The sequence below is a fragment of the Rhipicephalus sanguineus genome, chromosome 11 (genome assembly GCF_013339695.2).
Source record: "Rhipicephalus sanguineus isolate Rsan-2018 chromosome 11, BIME_Rsan_1.4, whole genome shotgun sequence".
Lineage (NCBI taxonomy): Eukaryota > Metazoa > Arthropoda > Arachnida > Ixodida > Ixodidae > Rhipicephalus > Rhipicephalus sanguineus.
In genome coordinates, this window is record NC_051186.1 from 62,453,752 (window position 1) to 62,479,226 (window position 25,475).

At 45.6% G+C, this 25,475-nt stretch overlaps 1 protein-coding gene across 1 annotated transcript; it reads right to left on the minus strand.

The window, feature by feature from the left end:
* Positions 1-101: 101 nt before the first annotated feature.
* Positions 102-25,475, minus strand: LOC119375081 (hapless 2-like). The gene is made up of 8 exons (XM_049411152.1): positions 25,309-25,475; positions 23,333-23,464; positions 18,053-18,243; positions 17,194-17,435; positions 14,186-14,283; positions 5,669-5,828; positions 2,832-2,997; positions 102-267 (listed from the first exon to the last, which is right to left on the minus strand). The coding sequence occupies exons 1-8, from the start codon at positions 25,471-25,473 to the stop codon at positions 102-104; spliced, it is 1,320 nt and encodes a 439-aa protein (XP_049267109.1). The 5' UTR covers positions 25,474-25,475.

Below are 25,475 nucleotides of genomic sequence, written 5' to 3' on the forward strand. Positions count from 1 at the left end.
GCAATTTCAGTCACAATTGACTCAATTTCACGGCTCAACGTAGTATAAGCTCGATTTTTAATGGCTGAAACGGTGGTAAGATGGTACCCGGAGGCTTCACGTCACATGCTCACATCAAGACTGCTGCTGTTGCTTTCAAGAAGCTGATACTTAGGTGGCGTTCCGCGATTGACGCTTCGGCTGCACAGCAGCACTGGCCAGATGAAAAAGAACACCAGGTTCAGCAGGAACTCTCTCCGGTAGCTTATCACTCTCGTACGAAGCTTTCTGCAATATCAAAAATTTGTCATTCGGATTTCCTTTAAATGCCTCCGTGAAGGCAATGCTACGCGCCCATTACACCAACCCCATCACCGTATTGTTACTATATATTATGCAGGAAGAAACCCCTTTCATATATCTCTACTAATTCCTCATGTGAGCTAGCTTATTGCAAGTTATGCATGATGGTACAATGTGAATATATTCAACTAGGGCATGATTTTCATTCAGTGAAGTAACAGATATCTCACAGATGTGTTCCTCTCTATTTCCAAAACAAAAAAAAACAAAAAAACGTACAATCCTGTTCTTCCGATACCAAGTAATTCCATTAGCACATAATTTCAAATACCAATTTCAATTACTCTTGTACGAAAACGACTGGCGCAGGTGCACTTACAGAGGAGGTTGAATGTACTTTGTTTTTTTTTTCAAAAATTAAATAACAAATTCCCTTTGTTCTTGTCTGTACGAGTACGCACTCCCATGTGGTATGCATTCGGACTTTGCAAGTGTCATATATGCAAACAAATAGACAAATGAATAATTCGAAAGAACCCACGCATTGTGGGACTCTGTTTCATGCGAAGCAGTCAGCGAGTACTTTTATGCTGTGTTGAATGGCTCTGAGCCAAGGGTTATGAGGTGGATCGACGTGTTTTTTAAGTGTAGTGGCTGTGTGCACATCGTGGGCTTACCAGGAACGTCGACAACACTGGCGTTTTAAGGGTAACTTATGGTGCGACGTAACGTCAGCCCTCACATTAGAGTAAAATGTAAGTATTATCGCAACTAAGTAAACTTTATGTTACAATCATCGGAATATTCAACGTAACTTTCGTTAACGTATTCCTCCAAGGTACAGCAATGCTTCGATATAGCTTGCTGAATCATAGGAACAAATGTAATATTTATTAGACTGCTATAAAAGCGGAGCCAGCACTGGAACCACAGACGTTAATCTGATATGACGCCTTTATCGTAGGAGTATATATGTAGTGTTTATTGCTTTTTCTGTGAAATTAGATAGCCAGCACCACAAACACAATTCACGTTGCACCGTCATTACGCCTGCATAGCCTGCTTTTCCAAATAAGTTTATGGACCTCGCGTGGATCTGCCGTAGAATACCTGATTGCCACGCAGAATGCTCGTGTTCGATTCCTGCTGGGATCCTAATTTTTATTCTTTTCATTCGTCTGGTCAACGCTGCAGATGTCGGTTTTTCTTAACGCTCTCGCATTTAAATTACCAATGACTGTCCTCGTCGTTTCTGGCTAGATATAAACTGTCAATCATGTGTGGCGCATACCCGTAAGCCGCGGCCCGTGGTAAACGGGTATGTGCCACACGTGTCTGTAGGAAAGGGTCTGACGACGTACGCGACAGGATTTTCACGTTATTCATGTCATGACCCGACAGTCATATTCGTTATATCCTCTTACCCTCCCATGCCAATTTCGATCTACACAAAGTTAAGGAGGCGATCATGAGAGCACCCAAACGAAGGTGGCTAGATAGATAGATAGATAGATAGATAGATAGATAGATAGATAGATAGATAGATAGATAGATAGATAGATAGATAGATAGATAGATAGATAGATAGATAGATAGATAGATAGATAGATAGATAGATAGATAGATAGATAGATAGATAGATAGATAGATAGATAGATAGATAGATAGATAGATAGATAGAAACACTCAAAGTGCCAAAGGATAGCTAAGCAATGTTTCGCATTTAAAAGCACTCATAAACTCACAGTAATGACCGACATTATTGCACAAATTAGCACGAGTCAACAAAGTATGCAAAGACGATTGGCAGAGCTTGAAATGCTATTCTTTGATATCAGCAAAAAATCCTCTCACTTTCAAACGCAACTGCAACGTTAATTTGCACGACTTCATCACACCTTGCTGCGCTTCTCTTAGCAGCCGTGACGCGGAAAGGTTTGTGGTTCACCCGACATCTTTATATGTGCGATTTGACAAAACACTGCCAAGCCTATTTATAGAAAATTTGCACAAACCATCTTTTAAGGCAACCTGGTTGTCGATTCAGCTTTGCTATAGGCGCAAGATGTGTAGAAACGCATTTGGTTTAGTTATAAAGAAAGTAGTGTGATATGCAAATTATTTTTTTTTCTGTCGTTTCATTTTTACCTTACATTCATAATAAAGCCGCATAATCTTATTTCCTGAATTTAATGTTCATGTGGCAGAATTATGGTCCACCGCTTCTCGGTTACGGTATAGTTCAGCAATGTGACACTGCGAGAAATTCCGAGAAACTCACTTTTAGTGGAGCTACGTAAAAAGATTTGCCAGTAAGCGAGTTTATAAACGAACATGGTCGAAATATTTCAACGGAAGTCTGGGTGGTACGAAACTGTACAGACTTTCATTTCTCATAGTTCACTTTTTCTACATAATGTACGTGACTGTGAATGTGTTCCCGTGTTATTTTACATGCCATTTCCATGCCGCCTTTACCAACGCACAAAATTCGAAAATTCTAATGTGCACACTGCTTTGCGCAGCACACCAAGCGATGTTTTACATACGTCTTAGGATGTATCGGGTAGCCTTCGTTGTCGTGCTGCACTGTATATTTTGACAGGTCAGGCTCGTAGTATTGTTTCAAGAAGACTTTGCCGTAGATACACGAGTGTAGGCCATATTGCCCAACTCTTTCACAGCCGACCATCCCCAGGGAGGCCTTCAGAAACCCTGCAGTGCCAAAGAACATGAAAAAGAAAGAGTCATCTCACATGTTTCAGTTCGTTCATAGGCGCGAAGGGCGGGAATCGCCCAAATAAGCTTATTTTTTTCACCAGACAGGCTTTCGGGGTTAGAATATTGCATGCCGTGTGCGTGGAGAGTACAACGCGGCGTAAACTAATCAGCTGCAATAAGCGATGCCATTATTGCTCTATGTGTCGGTGCAGCGCTCGTACATTGTAAATGAAGAAGGCTTTTCCTTCATTATTTTCATTCCTTCGGAACCGCATTGTCTTTTCTGTGCTATCAAAGACCCTATAAAGTAGGATTATCATTGCAAATTGTGTTTCTCTGGATTGATGTTGATGCATGTATATAACGAGGTGCATTACACTGTCGTCATCATCATCATCGACACCATCCTCGTTCTCAGCCTATTCTATGTCCACTGCTTTACGAAGGAATCTCCCGACTATCATCAGTTGACCCCGTCCTAGCGATTTGATTCCGTTTTATGCCTGCGAACGTCTTAATTTTATCACTTCAACGAACTCTATGCCGTCCGCGGTTAGATTTCTCATCTCCTGATATCCATTCCGTTGCTCTAATAGGCCATCGAAATTGTGTGTGCTACGCATTGCGTCATCGGCCAACGTCCAATTTTTCGCCTGACTTCAACTAAAGTATCGCTAGTATCGCCTGATTGCGCAGCGCGAACAGCAAGGGCCATATGAAAGGCACGATAAGAGACAAGAAACACCGCTGAACTGTGAACTGAAGGTTTATTCTAAAAGTTGCGAACTTTATAAACATTGGCACTCATATTTCATGAAAAAGAGCACGCAAAAATAAAGAAAAAGGAAAAAATGGCTGGGGTTTAACTTGTAGAACTAGTTATTCCGAGCAAAAGGTATGTCTGGCTCGCTTTCGCGCAAACTGTGCACCAAGGGGGCAACTGCGGTGGCTTCGAGCTTGCCACGTTTCCGCGCTTCGTAATATTCTCTATAAAGAGCTAATCTAACCTCCCGTTACCCGGTGTTTCAGCAGAAAACTGCGCCTTTGCTTGTGATTTCGTAACTTGCCATGTAGCTATATTGGATGATCGAATTCAGCCTGCCGCTTACGCCGAAGCGCGCGCGCAGATAGCACAGCCGACGCGCGACCGAGCACCGGCGAAGCCGCCGTTGAACGTTCGCTAATCAAGTGACACCGCGCAGCGATGCGCCGAGCTGCTTCGTCCGAGCTGCCCGAGAGCCAACGGAGTTCTATTCCTCTGGCTCGCTTACCGAGCAATGTGGCTCTTCTTTTGTCAAGGGGTACCAGACGCACTTTGCGTTGCGTTGCGATGGCTCAAGGTCATCATTGACAGCATGAACACAATTTTTTTGTCAACTAAGAAGATTTCTGTACGAGAAATCCGTATAGATTTTCTTGTAGCTTCTAGCTACCAAATAAGTGGCTCTCAATTTTTGCTTTCTTAACATTTTTCGAGAGGTAAGTTGTTATCCTCCAAGTTTCAGCCACATAATTTGGTAACGGCAATGTGCAGCGATTGGGCGTCATTTTTGACCAACATATACATTGGGAAGCGCATATTCAGAATGTGTGCAGGAGAGTCGCGTGCGGATGTTACCACCTCATTAAAGCAAGAAAATATTTCCCCCGTGAAATACTCAAATCTCTATACTATGCGTTTTGTCATAGCCATATCAGTTATTGTATAGAATCATGGGGCGTAACTTACAAAACATACCTACAATCTTTACAAAAATTACAGAAAAGGGCATTGAAAATAATTAATCCTAACAGTAACAATGATATAATTCACGACATTTCCAGACACAGCAAGTGTTATCGCTTAAGGCTCTGTGTAATTATAAGATTTCAATTTCAGTTAATAGCATTATGAGCACTAACTTTCCTATTCCTCGTAATGTGTTCTGTTTTCCGACGCGCAGTACGAGACATGCTCTAAAAGGCAATCTGAATTTACCAAAATGTTATAATGTATACGGTGAAAGAGTGATCGAATTTAGTGGAACAAAAATCTGGAATGTCCTACCTTTGGAGGTTAAAACCGCACGTAATTTTAAGCAGTGTAGTAAATTCTTTTTTCTTGCGAACCAGGACCTTTAACATATCTGCAATAACTATTCGGGTGCACTTGTGAAAACCATTGTTCGTTTGTTTGTCTGTTAAGATATGTAATTGTATACCTAACTGTAAATAATGCACTGACCTGAATGTTTTATTATTAACACTGGACCGGATACTAGCCTTTTCCTGGCTATCGGTCCAGATATCTGTATAAGCATGAATGTAAGAAAAAATGAAAAATAAAAGCACTTGACTTGAAATGATTTCGGAATCGCTGTACACCTCCTACATGCAGACGCCCCCTCACCCTCACTTCTACAGCGCCGCACCGTGCTACCTTACGGGTTGTACAAGTAAGCGTCAACTTGAAATATAAGTCATCATTGGCTACTCATCTTGGAGCTCCCACGTTAATTGAATAAATGTGCTTCTCATCTTAAATACCTTCAAGAGTTTCACATTTCCAACTGTTATGCTTCTATATAATGGTGGTTGTGATGTTTAGGTATTAGCAGTACGTTATACACACAAGCAGTGTCGGTAGTTTCATGGGAACATGTGCAAGCGGAATGCTACAGCTTACCCGCGGCAAGGCTGATGAGGAGGCAGTATATAATGAACTGCACGGCGCGGTCACGGGATGTCCGGTCGTCACTGGAGCGTGTCGTGCGGCTCTTGTAGAGGCCCGCCTTGAGGGCGTCCAACTCGGTGATGAGGTGGCACGACAGGCTCTCATTCCCACACTTCGTGAAGATGCAAAGCGTGATATGAATGTACGAGCCAATCAAAGAGAAATAAAATACGGCGAAAATTACACAGAAGAAAATGCACGAAATACAATGGATGTACTGTCGCTATGGAAATAAATGCGAACAACGGAACGCGTGGCTGTCGGCACAGTCAGCGCAGCCTAGCGTCAATCCGCTATAGTCCGAGAGTGCGTGTCCAACTCCGCGATATGCTTTGGCTGTCGGTGGCCGAATCTTTGCTTCAGTCGGCGCAACGGTGCGCTGGAATCTTTTTTTGTTCGGCTGGCGCTATCGCAACCGCGTGTGTGTTCTGATGTCAGCCATGAGTTGCAGGTGATAAGCTTTCCTTGTGGCATGGCTCCTCGCCTATTGCCCCACGCACGCACCGCGTAATGTAGACGACGGAGAGCTGAGTCAGCGACAATTCTGCTCTCACTAAAAACGGTTGTTCTCTTATGCGCGTAATCGTCGTTACGGCGTGAAAGCTTGCCGCGTTGAGCTTGCTGGGCAAGGAAAGCTTATCTGTCATTCGTGTCTCTAGCGGCCATTGTCGTCTGCATCGGCTGACTATTAATTATGGCGCGCACAGGCGCACGTGCATGCGCACGCTCCTCGTTCCTCGTGCTGCGGGCTGCGAGGAAAAGAAAACGAAGAATAAAGAATAGTCTTCTTCTGCTCCTGCCATCGGTCTGAACGGTTCCTGGTTTTTACGCTCGCCGCCACCGCATTGTTATAGTGGACCTAACCTCAGTCGCTATAACGTGGTGACACGGACGTTATCGCAGGGCGAGCACTACATCATGGACGGGACCACAAGCGACAGACCGACGATCGGCGCAGAGGGCATCGCCACGGTGCAGATTCACCTGCCGTCGTTTTGGCCCCAGAATCCTGCAGCCTGGTTCACGCACGTGGAGGCCATCTTTGCCCTTCGGCGCATTACCTCGCAACAAGCGAAGTATCGCCACGCTGTCTCCGCGCTCTCAACGGAAGTGGTTGCAGAGTTTCACGACCTTGTGTGCACGCCCATGAAACCACACCTTATGACCACTTTAAAACGACGGTGCTGCAACGCAAGTCTGTGTCTGTGCGCAGGCGTCTCCAGCAGCTTCTCAACGAAGAGGAGCTCGGCGACCGGCGACCGTCAGAACTGCTACGTCGCATGCAGCAGCTTCTCAGTGGCTGTAAGTTGGATGTAAACAGCCCGCTGCTGCGAGAACTGTTTTTCCAGCGCCTGCCACAGAATGTAGTCCTTGCCTTGGCTACCGCACCTGACGACCTGCCCCTCGACAAGCTGGCGGAGCAGGCCGATCGCGTCGCTGACTATGCAGTAGGAGGTACTGTGGCTACTGCATCTAGCGTTCCGTTCTCGCAACTCGAGGACCGGCAGTCTCGCCTGGAGCAACTGATCGACGACCTCGCCGAGACTGTTAATGCCCTACGGCCACCGTCTCACCCCCGTCGACGAGACCGCGATTACCGTCCCAGATTGTCTCCAAGGTCTAGCTCCCGTTCCGGTCCTCGTCGACGCGTCTACTGCTGGTATCACAGCAACTTCGGTGCCAGCGCGCGTCAGTGTCGTCCTCCTTGCAGCTGGCAGGGAAACGTACCGCAGAGCCACTGATGGCGGCCAGTGACTCTTGCCATACGACAAGCCGCCTGTTCTACGTCACTGACAGGATTGCGGACATCGATTTCTCGTGGACACAGGTGCAGAGGTCAGTGTCGTTCCTGCCACACGACTCGACGGGCAGCGCTCTCCGCAGACTGCTCCCCTTCAAGCAGCCAACAACTCTGCCATCAATACATATGGTCAGCGCTCTCTCACCATCGATTTGGGTCTCCGACGCACCTTCCGATGGGTATTCGTTGTTGCAGATGTACGCATGGCCATATTGGGTGCTGATTTTCTGACCCACTTCGCCCTCAGCGTTGACCTCCGGGCACCGTCGACTCGTCGACACAACGACCAGGATGTCATACAAGGCATCCTCGCACCTCCAAACATATACCACTAGAACGGCGCCTCAGATACCGGTCATCTATGTTCGCCTCATTTCTAGCAGACTTTCCAGCCATCACGGAAGCCTTCCAACCTTGAGCTGCCTGTACGTCACAACGTCACGCATCATGTTGTCACTACTGGCCCTCCAGTATTTTGCCGACCCAGGCTGCCTCGCTGGGGACCGCCTTGCCATCGCGAAAAGAGAATTCGACCACATGCTGCAACTGGGCATCATCCGCCCTTCGTCGAGCAGTTGGTCGTCAGCTCTCCACATGGTCCCAAAGCGTGATCCAGGGGATTGGCGCCCCTGTGGTGACTATCGAGCCCTCAACCGCGCGCACCATACCTGATCGCTATCCCCTCCCTCACATTCACGACTTCTCTGCCAACCTCGCGGGAGCGGTGAATATTCAGCAAAATAGACTTGGTAAAGGCCTACCACCAGATCCGGTCGAGCCAGCGGACATTCCCGAAGACTGCAATTGTGACACCATTCGGACTTTTCGAGTATGTTCGCATGCCGTTCGGATTGCGAAACGCTGCTCAGACGTTCCAGAGGTTTATAAACGAAGTAACTCGTGGACTTCCCTCCGTATTGCATATGTCGACGACCTCCTGGTGGCTAGTGTTTCCCCCGAACAGCATTGCACCCATCGCGTCTGCTATTTTCTCGACTCCAGGAACATGCCTCCTCATCAACCCCGCAAAGTGTGTCTTTGGTGTCGACGATATTGAGTTCCTCGGACACCGTGTGACAAAAGAGGGAATCAGGCCGTTGGACAAGAAAGTTCAAGCCTTGCGCGACTTCCCTCGCCCAACATCACTCCGAAAGCTCCGCGAGTTCCCTTGGGTTGCTCAACTTCCACCGCCGTTTTCTTCCCAACATTGCCCGCATTATCATACCCGCTCACGGATCTCCTCAAGACCACCAAAGCTCCGTCCTCCCCACTGACTTGGACGTCTGACGCTGAAGCTTCCTTCTATGCTGCCAAGAACGCATTGGCGGACGCTACACTGCTGGTACATCCTCTGCACGTTGCACCAATGCGCCTTATCACCGATGCTTCTAGTGCGGCTGTCGGCGCAGTTTTACAGCAGTGGCAGCGCAACTCTTGGTATCCACTCGGTTTTTTCTCTCAGAAACTGAAACCGGCAGAAACGCGTTACAGCACGTTTGGTCGTGAGCTACTGGCCGTATATCTGGGCATTCGACATTTCCGACATCTGTTGGAAAGCTCAAGCTTTCACGTCCTTACGGACCACAAGCCTTTGACATTCGCTTTTCGCGGTAACCCCGATACTTATACCGCACAAGAAATACGGCACCTCAACTTTATTTCCGAATTCACTGTGGACGTCCGGTACATTGAAGGCCCAGTCAATGCGGCTGCAGATGCCCTCTCCCGTATCGACGCGATATCGGCACCCACCACTTGACTTCGAAGAAATCGCCACGGCGCAACTTACAGACGTCGAACTTCGAGACATCCGCTCATCCACCACATCACTGGTACTGTCCGACGTTCCCCTCCCATTTTCTTCCGGCACCATCACTTGCGACGTGTCACGGGGTCGAACACGTCCGTTTGTCCCACTCCGACTCCGCCGTCACATATTCAACAAGCTTCACGGCACAAGCCATCCAGGAGTTCGTGCTACGCAACGTCTCATTACGACCCGCTTTGTGTGGCCGAGTGTGAACTCCGACGTGCGCCGTTGGGCGCGTGAATGCGTGCACTGTCAACGCTCCAAAACGACACGACATACGAAATCACCAATTCACTCATTTCGCCCACCCGATGCTCGGTTTGATCATGTCCACATCGACATCGTTGGACCACTTCCGCCATCCAGAGGTGCTCGCTACATTCTCACCTGTGTGGACCGTTACACCCGTTGGCCTGAACGTTTCCTCTCACCGACATAACAGCACTTACCGTGGCTTCAGCGTTGTCAGTGGCTGGATCTCTCGTTTCGGATGTCCCAGCGTTGTGACCACCGATCGCGGCCGACAGTTCGAATGCGATCTCTTCCGCAAACTCACAGACCTGCTTGGCGTTCGTCATATCCATACGACCGCCTACCACCCATCAGCAAATGGAATGGTTGAACGCCTTCATCGTCAACTTAAAGCCGCCTTGATGGCTCGCCAGGCTCGTTCGTCTTGGGCTGAAGATCTTCCTCTCGTCCTGCTTGGCATCCGCTCGTCTTTCAAGGAAGACCTCGGCTGCACAACGGCGGAGTTGGTCTACGGTACAACGTTGCGTATGCCTGGTGAATTTTTCGCGTCAGCTAGTGCCGCTACGCCCGATCCAGACAGTTACGCTCAACAGCTTCGCTTCCTATTTTCTCGCCTGCGTCCTTGCCCTAGTCGGGATGCATCATCGACTGACGTTTTTGTCAGCAAGGACATGGCTACAGCGAGCCACGTTTTCGTCCGGCGTGAAGGAATTCGACCATCCCTTACGCCTCCCTACGACGGCCTGTTCAAGGTGCTCAGCCGGACAGAAAAAACTGTTACCATCGAGCTCAATGGGCGGGAAGAAGTCGTCGCTCTGGACAGAGTCAAACCCGCCTACTTGGCAACCGCCCCGCCATTATGCGCTTTCGACCACTAAGCCGCCCCTGCAACCAAGGATTCGCCCGGCCCTCTGACATCAAAGACATTTTCTTTGACGCCAGCGCTTCACCCCCCTTTCTCTTAAAGGGAGGGGGAGCCCTCTAGCGGCCATCGTCGTCTGCATCGGCTGACTATTAATTATGGCGCGCACAGGCGCATGTGCATGCGCACGCTCCTCGTTCCTCGTGCTGCGGTCTGCGAGGAAAAGAAAACGAAGAATAAAGAATAGTCTTCTTCTGCTCCTGCCATCGGTCTGAACGGTTCCCTGGTTTTTACGCTCGCCGCCACACGCATTGTTATAGTGGACCTAACCTCAGTCCCTATAGTGTCTGACACTCGGAACACGCACGCGGTGCGATAGCGTGCGTGTAGTCCCCGTCTTTGTGCGCTGTAGCCTTTAAGATGCAATGCCAACTAGCCCACCAAGTCATACTTGCGAGCGATAGCGCCAGCCGAAAGAACATTCTAGCGCTACGGTGTTGCCGACAGAAAGCACAAATTCGCCCACCGACAGCCAGGGGGGGGGGGGGGGATCGGAGATCTCTGTTCGTTCCGCGTTCGTTCTGGTAGTGTTACGTCACAAAAGTGGATGGTCCGCAGCTCTCTTCCGCCGAGAGGATGAGGACAGCCAATTGTCAAGCGGTGAGCGGCGAGCTTTCCGGAAGTAGACGCGCATCGTTTGTCCTCGGCAAGGGGACCGTATATTTCAAAACGAAGTGTTTCTCGCCTTCTAATAAATACAGTTGTTATACGAAAAGATATTGTGTTTCTTTCCAAGCTCAAACATTTTCTCAAACAGCAATAGGTTTGAGCGCTGATACTTATTGGTGTTAGTTTTTCTAACCTGCTCGCTATGTGAAGTCGCGCACGCGAAAAAAAAAAATCACAGCATATCCACGGAGTGAATGATGATGAGTGGGCGAAGCTGCGGAGGTTCATCAGTAAACCGTGAATCTTCCGTGAATTCTGCCCAGTACATCATCACCGACGTGAGATCGGGCGCGTTTATACTAAAGGTTCGATGAGTTATCACGACTTGCAGCTCACTTTAATTTTACATGTACGCTGTGAATTTTCATTGTTTAGAAAACCATTGCTTTAGAAAACATCTGGCGTCTTTCGTTAAGCAGCTGGCGTCTTTTCGTTTTGCTTTAGAAACATCTGGCGTTCTTTCGTTTTGCTTTTACAAAAACATCTGGCGTCTTTCGTTGGTTTATTTCATCAATCAACGGTGTTTTGAACAAAATTTTTATTGTTTATTCACGCACAGGAGAAATCTCACCAGGCACTACCTTGGAGGTAAACAATGGCTGCTAATGGGAATGAGAGACAGAAGAAGTCGGCTTTTAGCTAACACTTACACTTCTACTTCTACTAACGTTCCCTACTGGAACATGCCAATGGCTGATAATGGGGAATGAGAAACAGAAGAATTCGGCTTTTAGTTAACGCGCACGCTGCGAATTTTTTATTGTTCAACAACGCACAGGAAAAATCTCCCACCGGCACCACCTTGGAGGTCAAAGCGTAAGACTGGTTACGCACTACGACTACTACGACTACGACTACGAGGGACGAACGGGTGCCGCCTTAAGGAGCTTCGCCCCTAAAAGAGAAAAGTAGCGCTTGGCGCAGTTTTTCAAGATGTCGTCCCACCGGAATGTCTGGCTTGGCTCCCGGGTGTCGAATCGTCAAAAGGAGCTTCTGCTGGCTTTTAAAAAAGAGCAACCACAGATACCTACGCCGTCGTGCCCACTGGGGCCGTCTTTCACGAGTGAGGACCGGGACGACACGTGGCAGTAGCAGGTAGCGCTTTTGAACTAAGAAGTCCCTGCGCGTAAGACCACAGCCCAGTGGCAGGCCCGTTCATTTTGTTCCCACTGTTCGTTTCGAGAACAGAAAGCGACGCCGCACTCGTTCATGTCTTCAAACGCATCTCGCACCTCCAACCGCAAGAAAAGCACACGTCGCTAGCGCCATTTTCTCAAAATCAGCTGTTGCGGCAGCCGCAGCCGCCGCATCATGCCGTGAGAATCCGTTTGTTCGCTCGAGAGAACGCGTGCGAATGGTCTCGCGCTCCGTTCGGTTGTAGCAGACGACAGGCTCGTTATGACGCGGTATGACGTCACCAAAAAATAAAAGATCAAGCAAAAAGAAAAAATGGCTACGCCCCTCAGAGACGTGGTTTTTTCCGGCTTCGGCCAATCGCGTACGCCGCCAGAATGGGTACAGAACGAACGGCGCAGAAGAGAGACCTCCGATCACCCCACTCGTTATGCCGCGATATGACGTCACCAGACAAGAAAAGATCAAGCAAAAAAAAGAAATGGCGACACCCCCCGGCCTTGAGTGGCATCTCCCGCTTCAGCCAATCAGCGCGCTTGTTCTTCGCCAGGAGAACGAACAAGCGGAACGAACAGATCTCCGATCGCCCCCCAAAGCATATCGGAGTTGGATGCGCGCTCTCAAATTGGCGGGTCGACGCTAGGTTGCGCTGCCTTTGCGAAAAGCCACGCATTCCACTGTTCGCATTTCTTCCCATAGCGACAGTACATTTTTGCCCTTGAAGTCCAGCCTATGCACGGCTTTCTGCCTTCTAAAAATGTGTAACTGATATTTGTTGGAATATAACACTCCACTAGTACATAGAACAAGCGATAAACAGATCTACGGATCTCCGTTTGAGGTAAAGACAGCGCCGAAACAACGACGATAATGATAAGTACCTTAACATTTCTTGTTTAACACGAATATATGAAAAAACTGAAATTACTGCACCGCCGTACACGCCCAGTTATCGAATTCACGGCCGTTAATAGCACAAACTTCTTGTCTTTGTCGGTCGGCAGAGAAAACAAATAGCCCAGTCCAAATGCTTGTGCCAATTACTCTTCGAGCGTACATTTTGATGCCGAACGTGTACTCTTGAGTCAGACGAATCTGTGGACTTCGAGAGCGCCGCGTCAACCTGATGGAAGCATATGAAAGGCAGGATACGCCACCGATCACAGTGGTTATTCGAGTAGTCATTAGCCATCGAATAACCACTGGCAAAGACATTAGCCATCATTTCAGGAATACACAGCGCAGATGGCCAGTGCAAATCACTCTTAATGAGATATAATCAGTTCTGCAACTGCAATTATTAACGGCCGGGGTAGCTTCGTGGCTAAGGTATTTCGCTGTTAGCTCGCGGACGTGGGTTTGATTGCCGAAAGAGGAAGTCGCATTTCAATGGGGTGAAATGCAAAAACACCTGTGTACTTAGATTTAGGTACGCATAAAGGTATTCCTAATGCCGAAATTTAATCCAGAGCTCTCACCTACCACGCGCCTCATAATTGTACCATGGTTTGTATTTTTCGCACGTAATTCAAGAACGTTCTTCATCAAACTATACGTTGGAGGTGGACTTAGAATCGTTATTATATTTAAACACACTGCTATTTCTAAAAGCAAGAAATGAAACAGCAACATATTATGTACAACTCTCTCAATCACACTAGTTCCAACGGAACTTCGCAATTTACGATGATTGCGAGTCAGGGTGGTTCTAAGCCGCGCTGGTTGGTCTGTGTCTATAATGGTGATGAAAGAGAGACGCTGGCACGAGTAATAAAAGGCAGCGCATTGACTTGTTGCACTCGCCCAATCATCTGCACTCTTTCGCCATCAGCGTAGATAGTGTTTACACAGACATGACTGTCAAATGATCCAGGCACTCACGCTGCATTCGCAAGAGAGATAGCAGATGCACTGTTTGCCAGGCCTTAGGATCACCGACCGTGACGCAATCATTCCATACTCGGAATCGTGGAGTTCCACTGTAAAATCCAAACAAAAAATTGCACTTGAATGATAGTGAGAGTGAAAGATTACTCAACGGCATTTGCTTTTATCGGATTCAAAGTGGTCGAATATTGGTTCGCTGGTGAATGTAATGTGCTACTGTGTGAGCTGTAATTTTTTTTTCATATATCGGCACGTTTTTTTTTTTTAACATTGATGACCCATAGAATAATCACAGATGATATGAACAAGACCTCGCGAAGCAAATACACAACGGACCTCTTTATGGCACTGCATTACGAAGAAGGAACCGTCGCTCTATATTGAGGTCATTCGTACTGAAAGCTATGAAGACAGAAGCAGACGCGTTGGATGCGTACCCAGGTCAGATTTAAAATAAAAAAGAAAGACTGATACTGAAAGTATCTTATGATTCCCGCCTCAGCTGGGCTTGAGGCAAGAATTTACGAAGCCGTGTGCCCGCTGACACTTAAATTCTGCATATTGCGAGAAAAAAAAAATAAAAGCGAGCCCTTCCTCTCTCAGGAAAATGGGGGCATGGGAATCTTTGCGTGTGCTTGTCTGGTGCACAGACTTTCTTTCATTCATTATTTTCTATTTCTTTTGTTGCTCCTCCCTTCCGTTCATTCTGTCTTACTTTCGTTCTTTTATACATAACTTGCACGGGACGTTATGGACATACACGACGGCTCCAACATAGCGGATTAGATGGCGTCAAAGCAGTACAATCACGAGGCGATTAACCTGCTTGGGTGCGATAACGTCGGTGGAACGTTATTGGGCCTCTGTCTGTGAACAACGAAGGAACCAGCATGTGATGTACTGATAATACTAACGTGACATCACAAAGTCTACGTCCTACCGTGTTGGTGCTCCAACGTGGCTGTGCCAGTGACATCAGTGCAAGCCAAGCATTGCGCAAGGCTGCAGGCAACAACTACGGTCATGCATGAAAGAATGAAAGGCATCAATGAAAGGCAACGATGAACAGTTGGAACGTGAAACAACGAATGACCTCGATAAAAGATATGATGATCATATTACAAATGGCTGATCGCCGAGAAGCCCACCATTGAGAGAGCATCAATTATTGGACAACGACGCATAGAAATACTCATGTGAGCGGCACACATTCGAGGGCCTCAGTGGTGTATACCCGCATTTCTGTATACACTCGCTGCCGCGGGGTTTTTCGCGAACTGTGCTGCCACTGTTATACCACTGGAAACTGTTACTCCGATAAGGTTCGCTCGAAAATCATACTGGGGAGCAAAAAAAAAAAAAAATGAACGAGCGAGCACGACAAGTTCCGAACAGATTTTCCGCGCCGCAACTCCTCCACTCTTCGAAAGTGCTTTTTGAGTCTGTGAAATCAGAGTAACCTAATTATGCTGGCAATTGATGGCACAAATAAAAAGCTTAGGACAAGCTTCTAATTTCATTTTTGTAATCAAGTTTTGTAATCAAGATTTGTAATCATTTTGCAATGAATGTAACTGATTATGTGCTTTATACAGATGATGCGGAATACACTGCTAGATTTATTCAAAAGCACTAAAGCCTTGTAAATTCATAGTGCCGTGCTATAATTTCTAAGTTGTAGCATAGGTCATTGCTGCCGAATATCATGTTTGCTTGTCCAAGTTTCTTTTTTTTTTTACGGAAATGGATGGCCTTAGCCGAGGGACGTACTGTCTTTAGCTTTGTTTTATTGCATTTATGTTATACATGAACCGAAATAAATCTCTCTATTTAGCATTCGATCGTAGCCCTATATTCGACAGAACTGAAAATTTTATGCAGGCCCCGTTGAATTCGAATTTAATATCCATAAATAATGTGAGCTGCCATGGTTCATCTTCAGGAAACCTTGTCGCGTATGGTTTAGTGACGTTTAGATAATAAAGCTGTAACGGTATCACATGAAACGCGCATGCAATATTTGTCGAAGTGAGGATTGCCAGTAACAGAAGCAAACTGTACATGTGGTGTTTTAGCTTTGCACGTGATACGTCATGCATAAAACCAGCCTTGGGCAAATAAAGGCCTAGTATCAACCGAAATCACATTACACGCTGATACAACAAGTCGCAGACGTACGACTGAAGACATGAGCAGTTCTGCGCATAATAAATTATTAGTCATGCCTAATTGCGTAAAATCCTTTGTTGAGCCTCAATATATTTTTACCAGCTGTCGAAAAAGACACAAACACTCTTAAATGTGGCATTACAGGCAAAAATAAAAAAGAGGTTTAAAAAGTTCAACCCTTCCTAAAGTAGGTACTGCACAAGCGGACCATATGCTATATCTTTGTGAAATATAGAAATTTCTACATTGCAAATAGCACAAACCATGCGTTACTTCAATGTTATTCATTAGAATTACTGTATAAATTACCAGAGTTCAACGCAGAATCGGGATTTGAATAACTGGCATTTGAAATCGCGAACCGATGATGTAGTATCTGTCCGGTTAATTTAGATGAGAGGAGACGATAATAGACTATGTGAATCAGGTAACAGCAAGATACGTCCCGAAGCAACATAGCCATTAATAATACCATACATATTAATAATCGTGCAGCTGTGTTATAAATGTTGTATATATGCAAAGCGGGCCCGTGATTCTGCAACTAAGAAGCCGTTATCGCGGCTATCTTGAATGGGATCACCTGAAAGGACGGAATTTTCAGCACGCATCAGCAGATAGCGTACCGATAACTGTCCTAGGCATGCTACGGGACTTCATAGGTACATTTATATGCTTCGTCAATGACCCGTTGACCTCAGGCACAGCTGTGCCGATTGTGCAAAAGAACGTTTTAAAGTACATCATGATAAGCTATTTTGGCTATCAGAGCATGATTACTATCATAATGCTTAATATATATTATGACACATACAGTGTAAAAGCATGCCTACCCGTGCATTTGAGGTCGTCGCGTATGTCGAGAGCACCAAAGTGCACCGACGTCAGGAGCAGCAGAGTTCGCCGCGGCGTTACAAGCGCCGAATCGGTATCGCTGTTGGCGACACCGTGGCTGCACTGGGTAACCTGCACGCTGAAGATGGTGGTCAACTCGCCTAGGTTGGTCACCTCGATGCGGACCAGGGAGGCGGAGTCGCTGCTTTGAGCCGACACAACGTTGATTCGGCCTTTCGTGCTAATCATGGAAAGCAACCGCACGGAACAATTTCTTGCACTTCAGATCTTCTGTTGCTTATTGAATGGGCTAAGCATGTGAAGCGCTACCGGTAGCTGTTCGAACAAAAAATGTAAGCCACTCTCTCTCTCTCTCTAAAAAAAAAAGACACGACTATACACACCTGATATAAAGCGCCAACAAATCTCGATTTGATCCAGGGGTATCCGTCATATTGCGCCCTCTACGAGCGTATACATTCCATCTATATATTTAAAAGCACAGTACAAAGTTAATTCCTCTTCAAGCGGCGAATTCTGATGTCTCGTGCATAAACTGCTATGGCGCATGTGCGTCTAAACTCGCATGCTGTTTCTCAGACATGATTAGCAGAAATGTAGTGTTTTTCCTCAACACCGCAGAACATTCGAGTATATCAGTCTAAAAAAATGTCACGGAAGCCAAATGCATTAGCCATTAAATATTCCCAAGTGGCCAAAGTCAGAAAAGCACATAAAAAGATATGTGGTAAACATTGGGAGACCACAGACATTGCAATGTGTGTATATTTAGACTCACGTGGCAATACCGGCATGTCTACGCCAAGCAATAAAAATACCTCGAATCGAAATGAGTACCCTTGTCTGAGCAGAACTATGTCGTCGGCGTTGATATCAAGAAGGATGAGGCTAAGATGCGGGTGCTGGTAGATGAAACTGAGGAACCGCTCTCCACTTGTCTCGTTGAAGAGGATGGGAGATTCCGGCAGCTTATCCTTGAAGTAGCTCAGCAGGATCGGTGAAGGCGCCTCGCCAGAGGCCACTTTCTCCTTAAAAAGAAAAACAAAAATGCAGACCCGACGCTTGCACTGTTGTCATTCTAAAGAGGATGTTTTTCAAAGCAAATATAGACTATCAAATTCTTCAAATTCAGGAACGTGTTTACCGTATTAGCAATTTATTGTTGTTAGCTCCGAAGCTCAAGAAGACATGCAAACGCTCACGCCTGAGCCTTAATTGCCCGCTCGAGCAAGTACAGGGTGAACTACTCCCACAAGTCCAGCTTTTGCTCACGCCATCTGCAAGACAACTCTAAGTTAGTATATTCTGCACCAACTTCAAAGGCGACTCGCACTACTCGAAAACAGGTTGACTAAGCTATCGAGCAAACCCCGATAGAGGATGTATAAGTAGACATGTTCTGGTATGAAATACGCGCTTTAAAATACACTTTCTTCGAAGAAAATAATGAGGTACATCAACATACTTTTGGAGTACATTATGACACAATTTCGCCACACAATGCAATATTCGTCAGTGTAGTTGTTCTGTTATTGACGTACCTATATGGAACAGGGCCTCCCTCAGCAATACCGTAAAGGGCGTTCAAATGTGGGCTGCATTTAAGCCAACATCCATACACGGGTTAAGTTCTCTGCCTGAGCTATTTGCAAAGGCAGTAGCAGCAGTTGCAACAATTGTTGCCAAATAACGCGAGGATTGACTTACCATTTCGTTGCAGAACTCTCATATCTAAATAAGAAGACCAGCATTCTTCCAGCAATAGTGCTAACATTCTACATGGGAATCTCATGATCGGTGTCTTGTTGCCGACACGCTGAAAATGCTGTGTTTTTGTTACAGCTCTGAAATTATTTGCCGGATAGCGTTGTGCGTAATCTCTACAGGAATTTGCGGAGCTGGCGTTTTTCTTTCATTTGTCTTACACCTCAGCTTTACCAACTGCTGCGGTTTTACGACCCAAAACCACGATATGATCATTCCAGACGCCGTAATGCAAAGCACCGTAAATTTAGACCGCCTCGCGTTATTTAACGCGCACCTATAGTTAAGTACGCGGACCTCTAGCACTTTCTTTCTTCTGGCGAGCACCATAATCACTAGATCACTGCGGCGAGAATACCTCAGCTTTTTAGATGCACGGGCTAGTAAATGTTTGTGAAAGTCAAGTTTTGTATCGATCTATTGATATTAGTGCGCACGTATTTTTAGTTCAACGTAAAACTCTTTCAACAGAGAAGTTGTTTAAGCTCGTCGTAATTTGTCTGTCCGAAACAGAATTGATCATCGTCATGAGCCGGCACGTGCTCTCTACATTTTCTTCTTCATCTTCGTCCTCTTCTGCTTCGCTCGTAGAGCACGTGCAGTGATTTCTGCGGCGTGGCAAAACTGCGCGTCGTCTGCTACAGCACTTCCGGTTCACGGAACCTTCAAGGCTCAGCTCTTCGCTGCTTCAAGTTGTGTGCGGTTCAGTGTAATCGGGGAGGAGTCAAGATAACTGGTAACAACCGCGTCGCAGAAAGTACGTGTTTTGTCCCCGATTACACTGAACGGTACACACCTTGAAACAGCGAAGAGCTAGGCATCGAACCGGAAAATGTCATTTCTCTGTCCAACTATACCTTTATGGTCGAGAGAACGAGCACACAGAGAGAGAAAGAACGAGAGAAAGAAAGAGAGATACATAAAGAGAGAAAGAAACTCTTGATGAAAAAAATCCCTGAGCAGGCGCAATTCGACCCCGCGTACTCTCGATCCGAGGGCGAGCGTCTTAACCCCTCTGGTATCCAGGCACGAAAGCAGAGCATAGCATAGCCTTGTGTAGTATAGTGTAACAAGGGGGTGTGAAATAGAAGTGAGCATCAGGAAGAGAGATCTGATGCTGAGCAGGAGGGAAAGCAAAAGGGGAGAGCGTAAAGCATAGCGTAGAAAGAATGAGGAAAAAAAAAGAGAGAGAAATAAATGCAGAAAGAGAAAGAAAGGAATGTGAGAGGAACAAACATAGAAAGAGAAAGAAATAGAGAGAGGTAGAGAAAGAAATAAATGAATAGAAATAAGCACAGAAAAAACAAACACATAGAAACAACAGAGAGAAGAGACAAGAAATAAATGGAGGAAGAAAGAAAGAGAAAATTTGGAAATCTTAGCAAAAGAGAAAAGGCTAGGACTACCTAGATGCCTATCAGCCCCGCTGTCTCTTTAGCATTGCGCCTCCAGTGCGAGCTACGCTAATTTTTTTTTTCTTAACGAAGCACTGACGCCAGCATACGAGCTGATCACTTGAAAGACTACACCGAGTGCACCACTTTGTACTTACAGAAGGCCAAATCGCTGTCAGCCATGTAGAGCTATAGGCTATAAAATACTCACAAAACATAAACCGACAGATATGTTAAGCAGAACACTGGGAGGATTCAGATATTCTAAAGACTTCACGTTGAGTACACCATCAGGCACATTTTTAAACCTCGAGTAGCAAGTTCACACTGATCGGTCATATTCGACATTTGTGCCGTTTATTGTATACCCAGAAATGCACACATGACTGATGAATGATGACATGATGGAATGCCTGCACAAATATTTTTACTGATTTTCTTTTGTTTTTTATGACTTTTTGTGTGTTTATTTCAGAAAGAAAAATGAAGGGACACCTGCAACGAAAACTAAGTCACATTGCTTAACAAACGTGACGATAGATGATTGGGTATATACTTCACGACGTATGCATAACCCTAATACTTATGCACGCCGATTTGAAGATTACCGTGGTTTTACCGCAACGAAGTCATTGTTTGTTCGTCAGTCGATTAGTCTCGAGAAAAACAACTGCAGACAACAACAACTGGCTCAAGCGAAACCCCGTGTTGATGAATTTCTCATCCCTTGAAGCTAACTACAGATATAGTTACTTCCAGAGAAACATCTCGCATACCCCGCATACTTGTTTTTCATCCTATAGGGACGGGCAACGAGCCGTTGCCTCGTGAATAGGATAATCAAATATTTAACGCAGGTATTATTGCCCCAAGAATGCTACCCATACGGAACATCGAAATATGCTTTGTTTCGCTGATATGCGCTGGCATCATGAACATGGAATACAGAAATCAAAGTTATGCGTCTCACCTCTTCGTCGAGAAAGATATCATATGGCTCGCCCTCGAAGCACCTATGCAGCACAAAGAGAACACGAAAGATGCGCAATATGTCAGCGTTATTTTGAGATCATAAACTGCTGCATGCATGCAAATGAGCGCGTTATCATATCAACTGAGAAGTAATGTACACTACATAGTATATACGAACCGCCTGTACTAAAATATTTCTCGCGGCGAGTACAGAATAATGCTGATGGGATGTTCTTTCATTCTCCGGCTCCTACACCTCATAAATCAACATGGTAATACAGAAGACATATGCATGAGCTAGAGAGGACATCCTGGCATTCGGAAGTTTGCGAAACGTATGCGAAATGGCAGCGTTGGCAGTGTTTGGTGTGATCCGTGCTCGATTATGTGCACAAACAATATGAAATAACGAAGAAAGTACAACTGCGAGGTACAGTTGTTGCAAACACGCAGGTAGTATGCTTTCATTTGCATACATTACGAGATGAGAATGCTCAACGAATGCAAATGCATGGCTGATTATATGCCAGTAGAAAATGTCACATTCTTTTTTTTTCTGCTGCCAGCATACTGTATCTGTGTTACTAGATGACAGCAGGCATACAAAAATCACTTATGAATAAACTCGAAAACTAGTGATGAAATCGTTTGAAGAAGTTTAGCAGAGCTAGGAATAAGAACAAGGCGAAAACGCAACCTGTGCATGCGCTCCCGTACAAACAAGAGAGCCCAGTACGTGGAGATATCGCGTAATGAACAGGGCCTCTTTTGCGCCTTGTTGATACTATCGCAACATGTCAAAAATATTTTTGTCTGGTATGCTCTGCAGTGAGGCGTATAAAAAAACTGATTGTTACATCACGATATTTAAGCTCAACGTGTTCACTCTGAAGAAAAAAAACGTGTTTGAACGTCATGTTTATTGATTTTTGCGCTCTCCAATTTTCCCATCAGTTTATGTTCGTCTACCATATCTTTCTTTACATTAGTAGTAAGAAAGAAGAAATGCATGCAGCGCTGCCAGTATTACAGTCGTTATTTTTCGAATCACCTTGATTTTCTTTTCGCAGACTCTTACTTTTGATGCATTGGATGGCAGTGCTCCGATGTGTCGGCCAAGGATTTGTTTATACACTGCATCACGTCATCAGGCTTTGTCAAGTTACTTGGAATCAGCATAATACTGTCCGACCCTTTCTGCAATGAGCACAATTAAAACACATTGTCTATTCACTGTACGTCTACAGCCGCGAGGAACGTGCCAGCCTATTTCAGTAGCATTATCTTCGTTATTCAACGTTGTGGTGTCTGCTGTGTCAAAACATTCAAGTGCGGCAACATATCGTAACACAGAGCTACCCCGCCCTACTAATGTTCTGAATCGTGTTACAGGAACTAGCCATGTAATTATGAATTATACAGTGTATCCAAGCACTGCACCTTGAAAACATGCCAGACTTTGAAGCTTTGCGAAAGTGCTCCTGTAGAATATCAGCGATGGTATGCTTTACCCTGCAAAGTAGAAATTAAATTCGTTGTCTCTTGCCTTCTAAAGAAAATCTGTCCCTAGCTCATAGACGCACGCCCAAACATTGCCGAAAAACTAAGTTTACTTCTAACTGCTACTATGGATCTATGAAGTACTTTTGTTGAAGACTAGGCTCTAGGTGCGCAGGATTAAACGGTGCTAGCCACATGGGATGTACTGTATGGGGAAGCTAAGAACTCGTACGTTGATGCTTACATAGAAAAACTGAAGCTCAGTAGGCAAAATGTATCAATTTTTTTAATGGGAGCCTGCGCTCTGATACTGGGGGATCTGATAATGCGCGTCTAAAGAACCGAACAATATTCATTCAGCCACTACTTCAAACACAAGGCTATAGAAGTACCTAACAGTGACTCTACAATTGTCGAGCGATTGGCGGAGATTATGTTGTGGCAACGGACATTGAAATCGTCAGAAATAGCTTTTAGTGATGCTCACAGAGTACACAGATGGCAAATTCCCAACAGGGATTCCAAGTGGCGGGAATGGCACAAGGACGCGCAACTTCCGGTAGCCCTTTAGCACAAACGCCGATTCCGCGGCCTTCTCCGACAGGAAACTTGCTGAGACCTGCATTTATTGGACAAAACTATCCATGGTTAGGAGAAACCAGACCACTTGGTGGATTCACTGATGTTTGAATAAACTGATGATATAAGAACTGCCGATCAGCGTTTTGTCGGTAGGTGGCTGCTAAAATACCATAGCTCCTTTCCTTTCAGTTGTAAATAACCAGCTCGTCTAGGAAATTAGCAGACAATAAAACAGATAAGGCCAGCCTTGAATCAGCTTGCAATGTGAACAAATGCCTACCGAATTGCGGAAATACTTTGCCTAATCATTTAGGTTTATTTTTGGTTATCTACATATAAGTCCGTAGGTTCGAAAGCTCTCGAGAAAGAACAAAATGGCTACATTTACTTCAAATCTGGAAGGCTTAAAATATAGAAGCATTTCAAAACCGAGCATTCGCATTCCGATTTCAGAGCTGCAGCCTCGACACGAATAGTTTGCCTTGTTAGAGGGTTCCGCCTTAAGGCAAATTTGTGAAACATTACGGTGTGGAGATGCATTAAACACATGGGGTTTTTGTGTATTGCAGGCGACTGAGTTATGAGCCAGATCATATGTTCTCTGTTAGCCACATGGTTTAGCCTTGAGCATGCAACATAAATGCTCTGTGACGTGTGCCATTATATGCATGTAGCTCTTTTAGGAGGTCCCCCGAAAGGAATGCCTCTTGCAGGCCTTCAAGTGTGCAAAAATGTTGTAGGCATGCATATTTGGTTTATAATCGCTTTGGCTCCAGTTGCGTTAAACGCGTGTGACTCTGCATGCACAGCAAGTTAGGCAAAAAATAGAGCGGGTAAAAATGGTTATTTTTGGTGCATATTAGCGCAGCGATAATGGAGGTTATTGGTACACTAAAGTTAATTAGTCACGACGACGTGGTTATCTGCTGATCCACGTGTGCTTCTCTTTATTTCCAACATTGTGGATGTAAGTTTTTCGAAGTAATGGTTGCTCTAGTTCTGCCGCCAAAGGAAGAATAAAGACGATAAGTAAGGACATGATCTCAGTTATCTTTATAGATGTCTGGTGCAGTTTGAATAATTTAATAAACATTTCGCAATATTGAACATTCTTTCATCCTATAGATATGACCTGCAATATTTGGTGCGACCTTTCATCACTAATGAAAATAATTTGGCCCATAGCCTAATAAATAGCGAGTTTTAGTATAGCGGAAAACAGCAAACGCAAGGGTTTAGCGTTAGCGTTAGCGTTGCGTGCTCCTAACTGCGCATGAGCAGAACGTAAACGTAGCCCGAGCTCTTACGTACGAACGCTATTTCTGGAATATAGCGTTCAACGCTAACGCACGCAAGAGATCCCGTACGTAGGCAAGATGGCGGTGCCTGTGAAGCGAGAGCCGTCCACTTCGAATCTTTGTAGCCGTCGTCCTGCATTATTAAACTTATTCATTCCCTAATATGTTCGTGTTTGATTTAGATTTGAGTAATGAGGCTTCGCCAACCGTGTACCGCCGATAAAATAGCTCCGTTTTTTGAGATACAAAGTGGATTTGCGCTGCAGAAGGCTTAGCAAGATTTGTTTGCAAGGTTCGCTCATGCTTTCTGTAGCAGCGGCAGAGATGGCGACGCTGTTCTTTAGTCGCCTCTTTCCAAGATACGGCCACAAGTGAAGCAGATAATGTTTTGCTACCGTATGCTCATCAACGAGCACTCAGTGTTAGCTCGTTCATCGAATAGTACAAATTCTTTGTGAAATAAATGCTTTCTTTCTCTAAAAGAAATATGCGTTTTCCTCGCATCCGCGTGCTGGGGAATGTCAGATGATAATTTTTTTTTTCCCTGCGATGAGCATTTCCGCTAAACCTACTGCAAAATTACCGTCTTCTCGCTGTTGGCGTCTTCAGGGTGATCGGCGCTCAGCATGAGTTCCTCTGGGTATTCCGAGAAAGTGCGCCAGCGCTCCGGTAGCGTGGCGCTGTCCTTTTGAACGAATAGGTCGATGTACGTTTCTTGCTTGATGACGGGTGGTCCAAGGAGAGACATGG

Coding starts and splice junctions, on each gene's coding strand:
- LOC119375081 (XM_049411152.1), bottom strand. CDS start 25,473: ATGTCTCTCCTTGGACCACCCGTCATCAAGCAAGAAACGTACATCGAC. Junction 14,284..17,193: donor CGACGACCTCAAATGCACGG/GTAGGCATGCTT, acceptor TGGATTTTACAG/TGGAACTCCACGATTCCGAG. Junction 5,829..14,185: donor ATCTCTCTTGCGAATGCAGC/GTGAGTGCCTGG, acceptor ATCTTCACGAAG/TGTGGGAATGAGAGCCTGTC.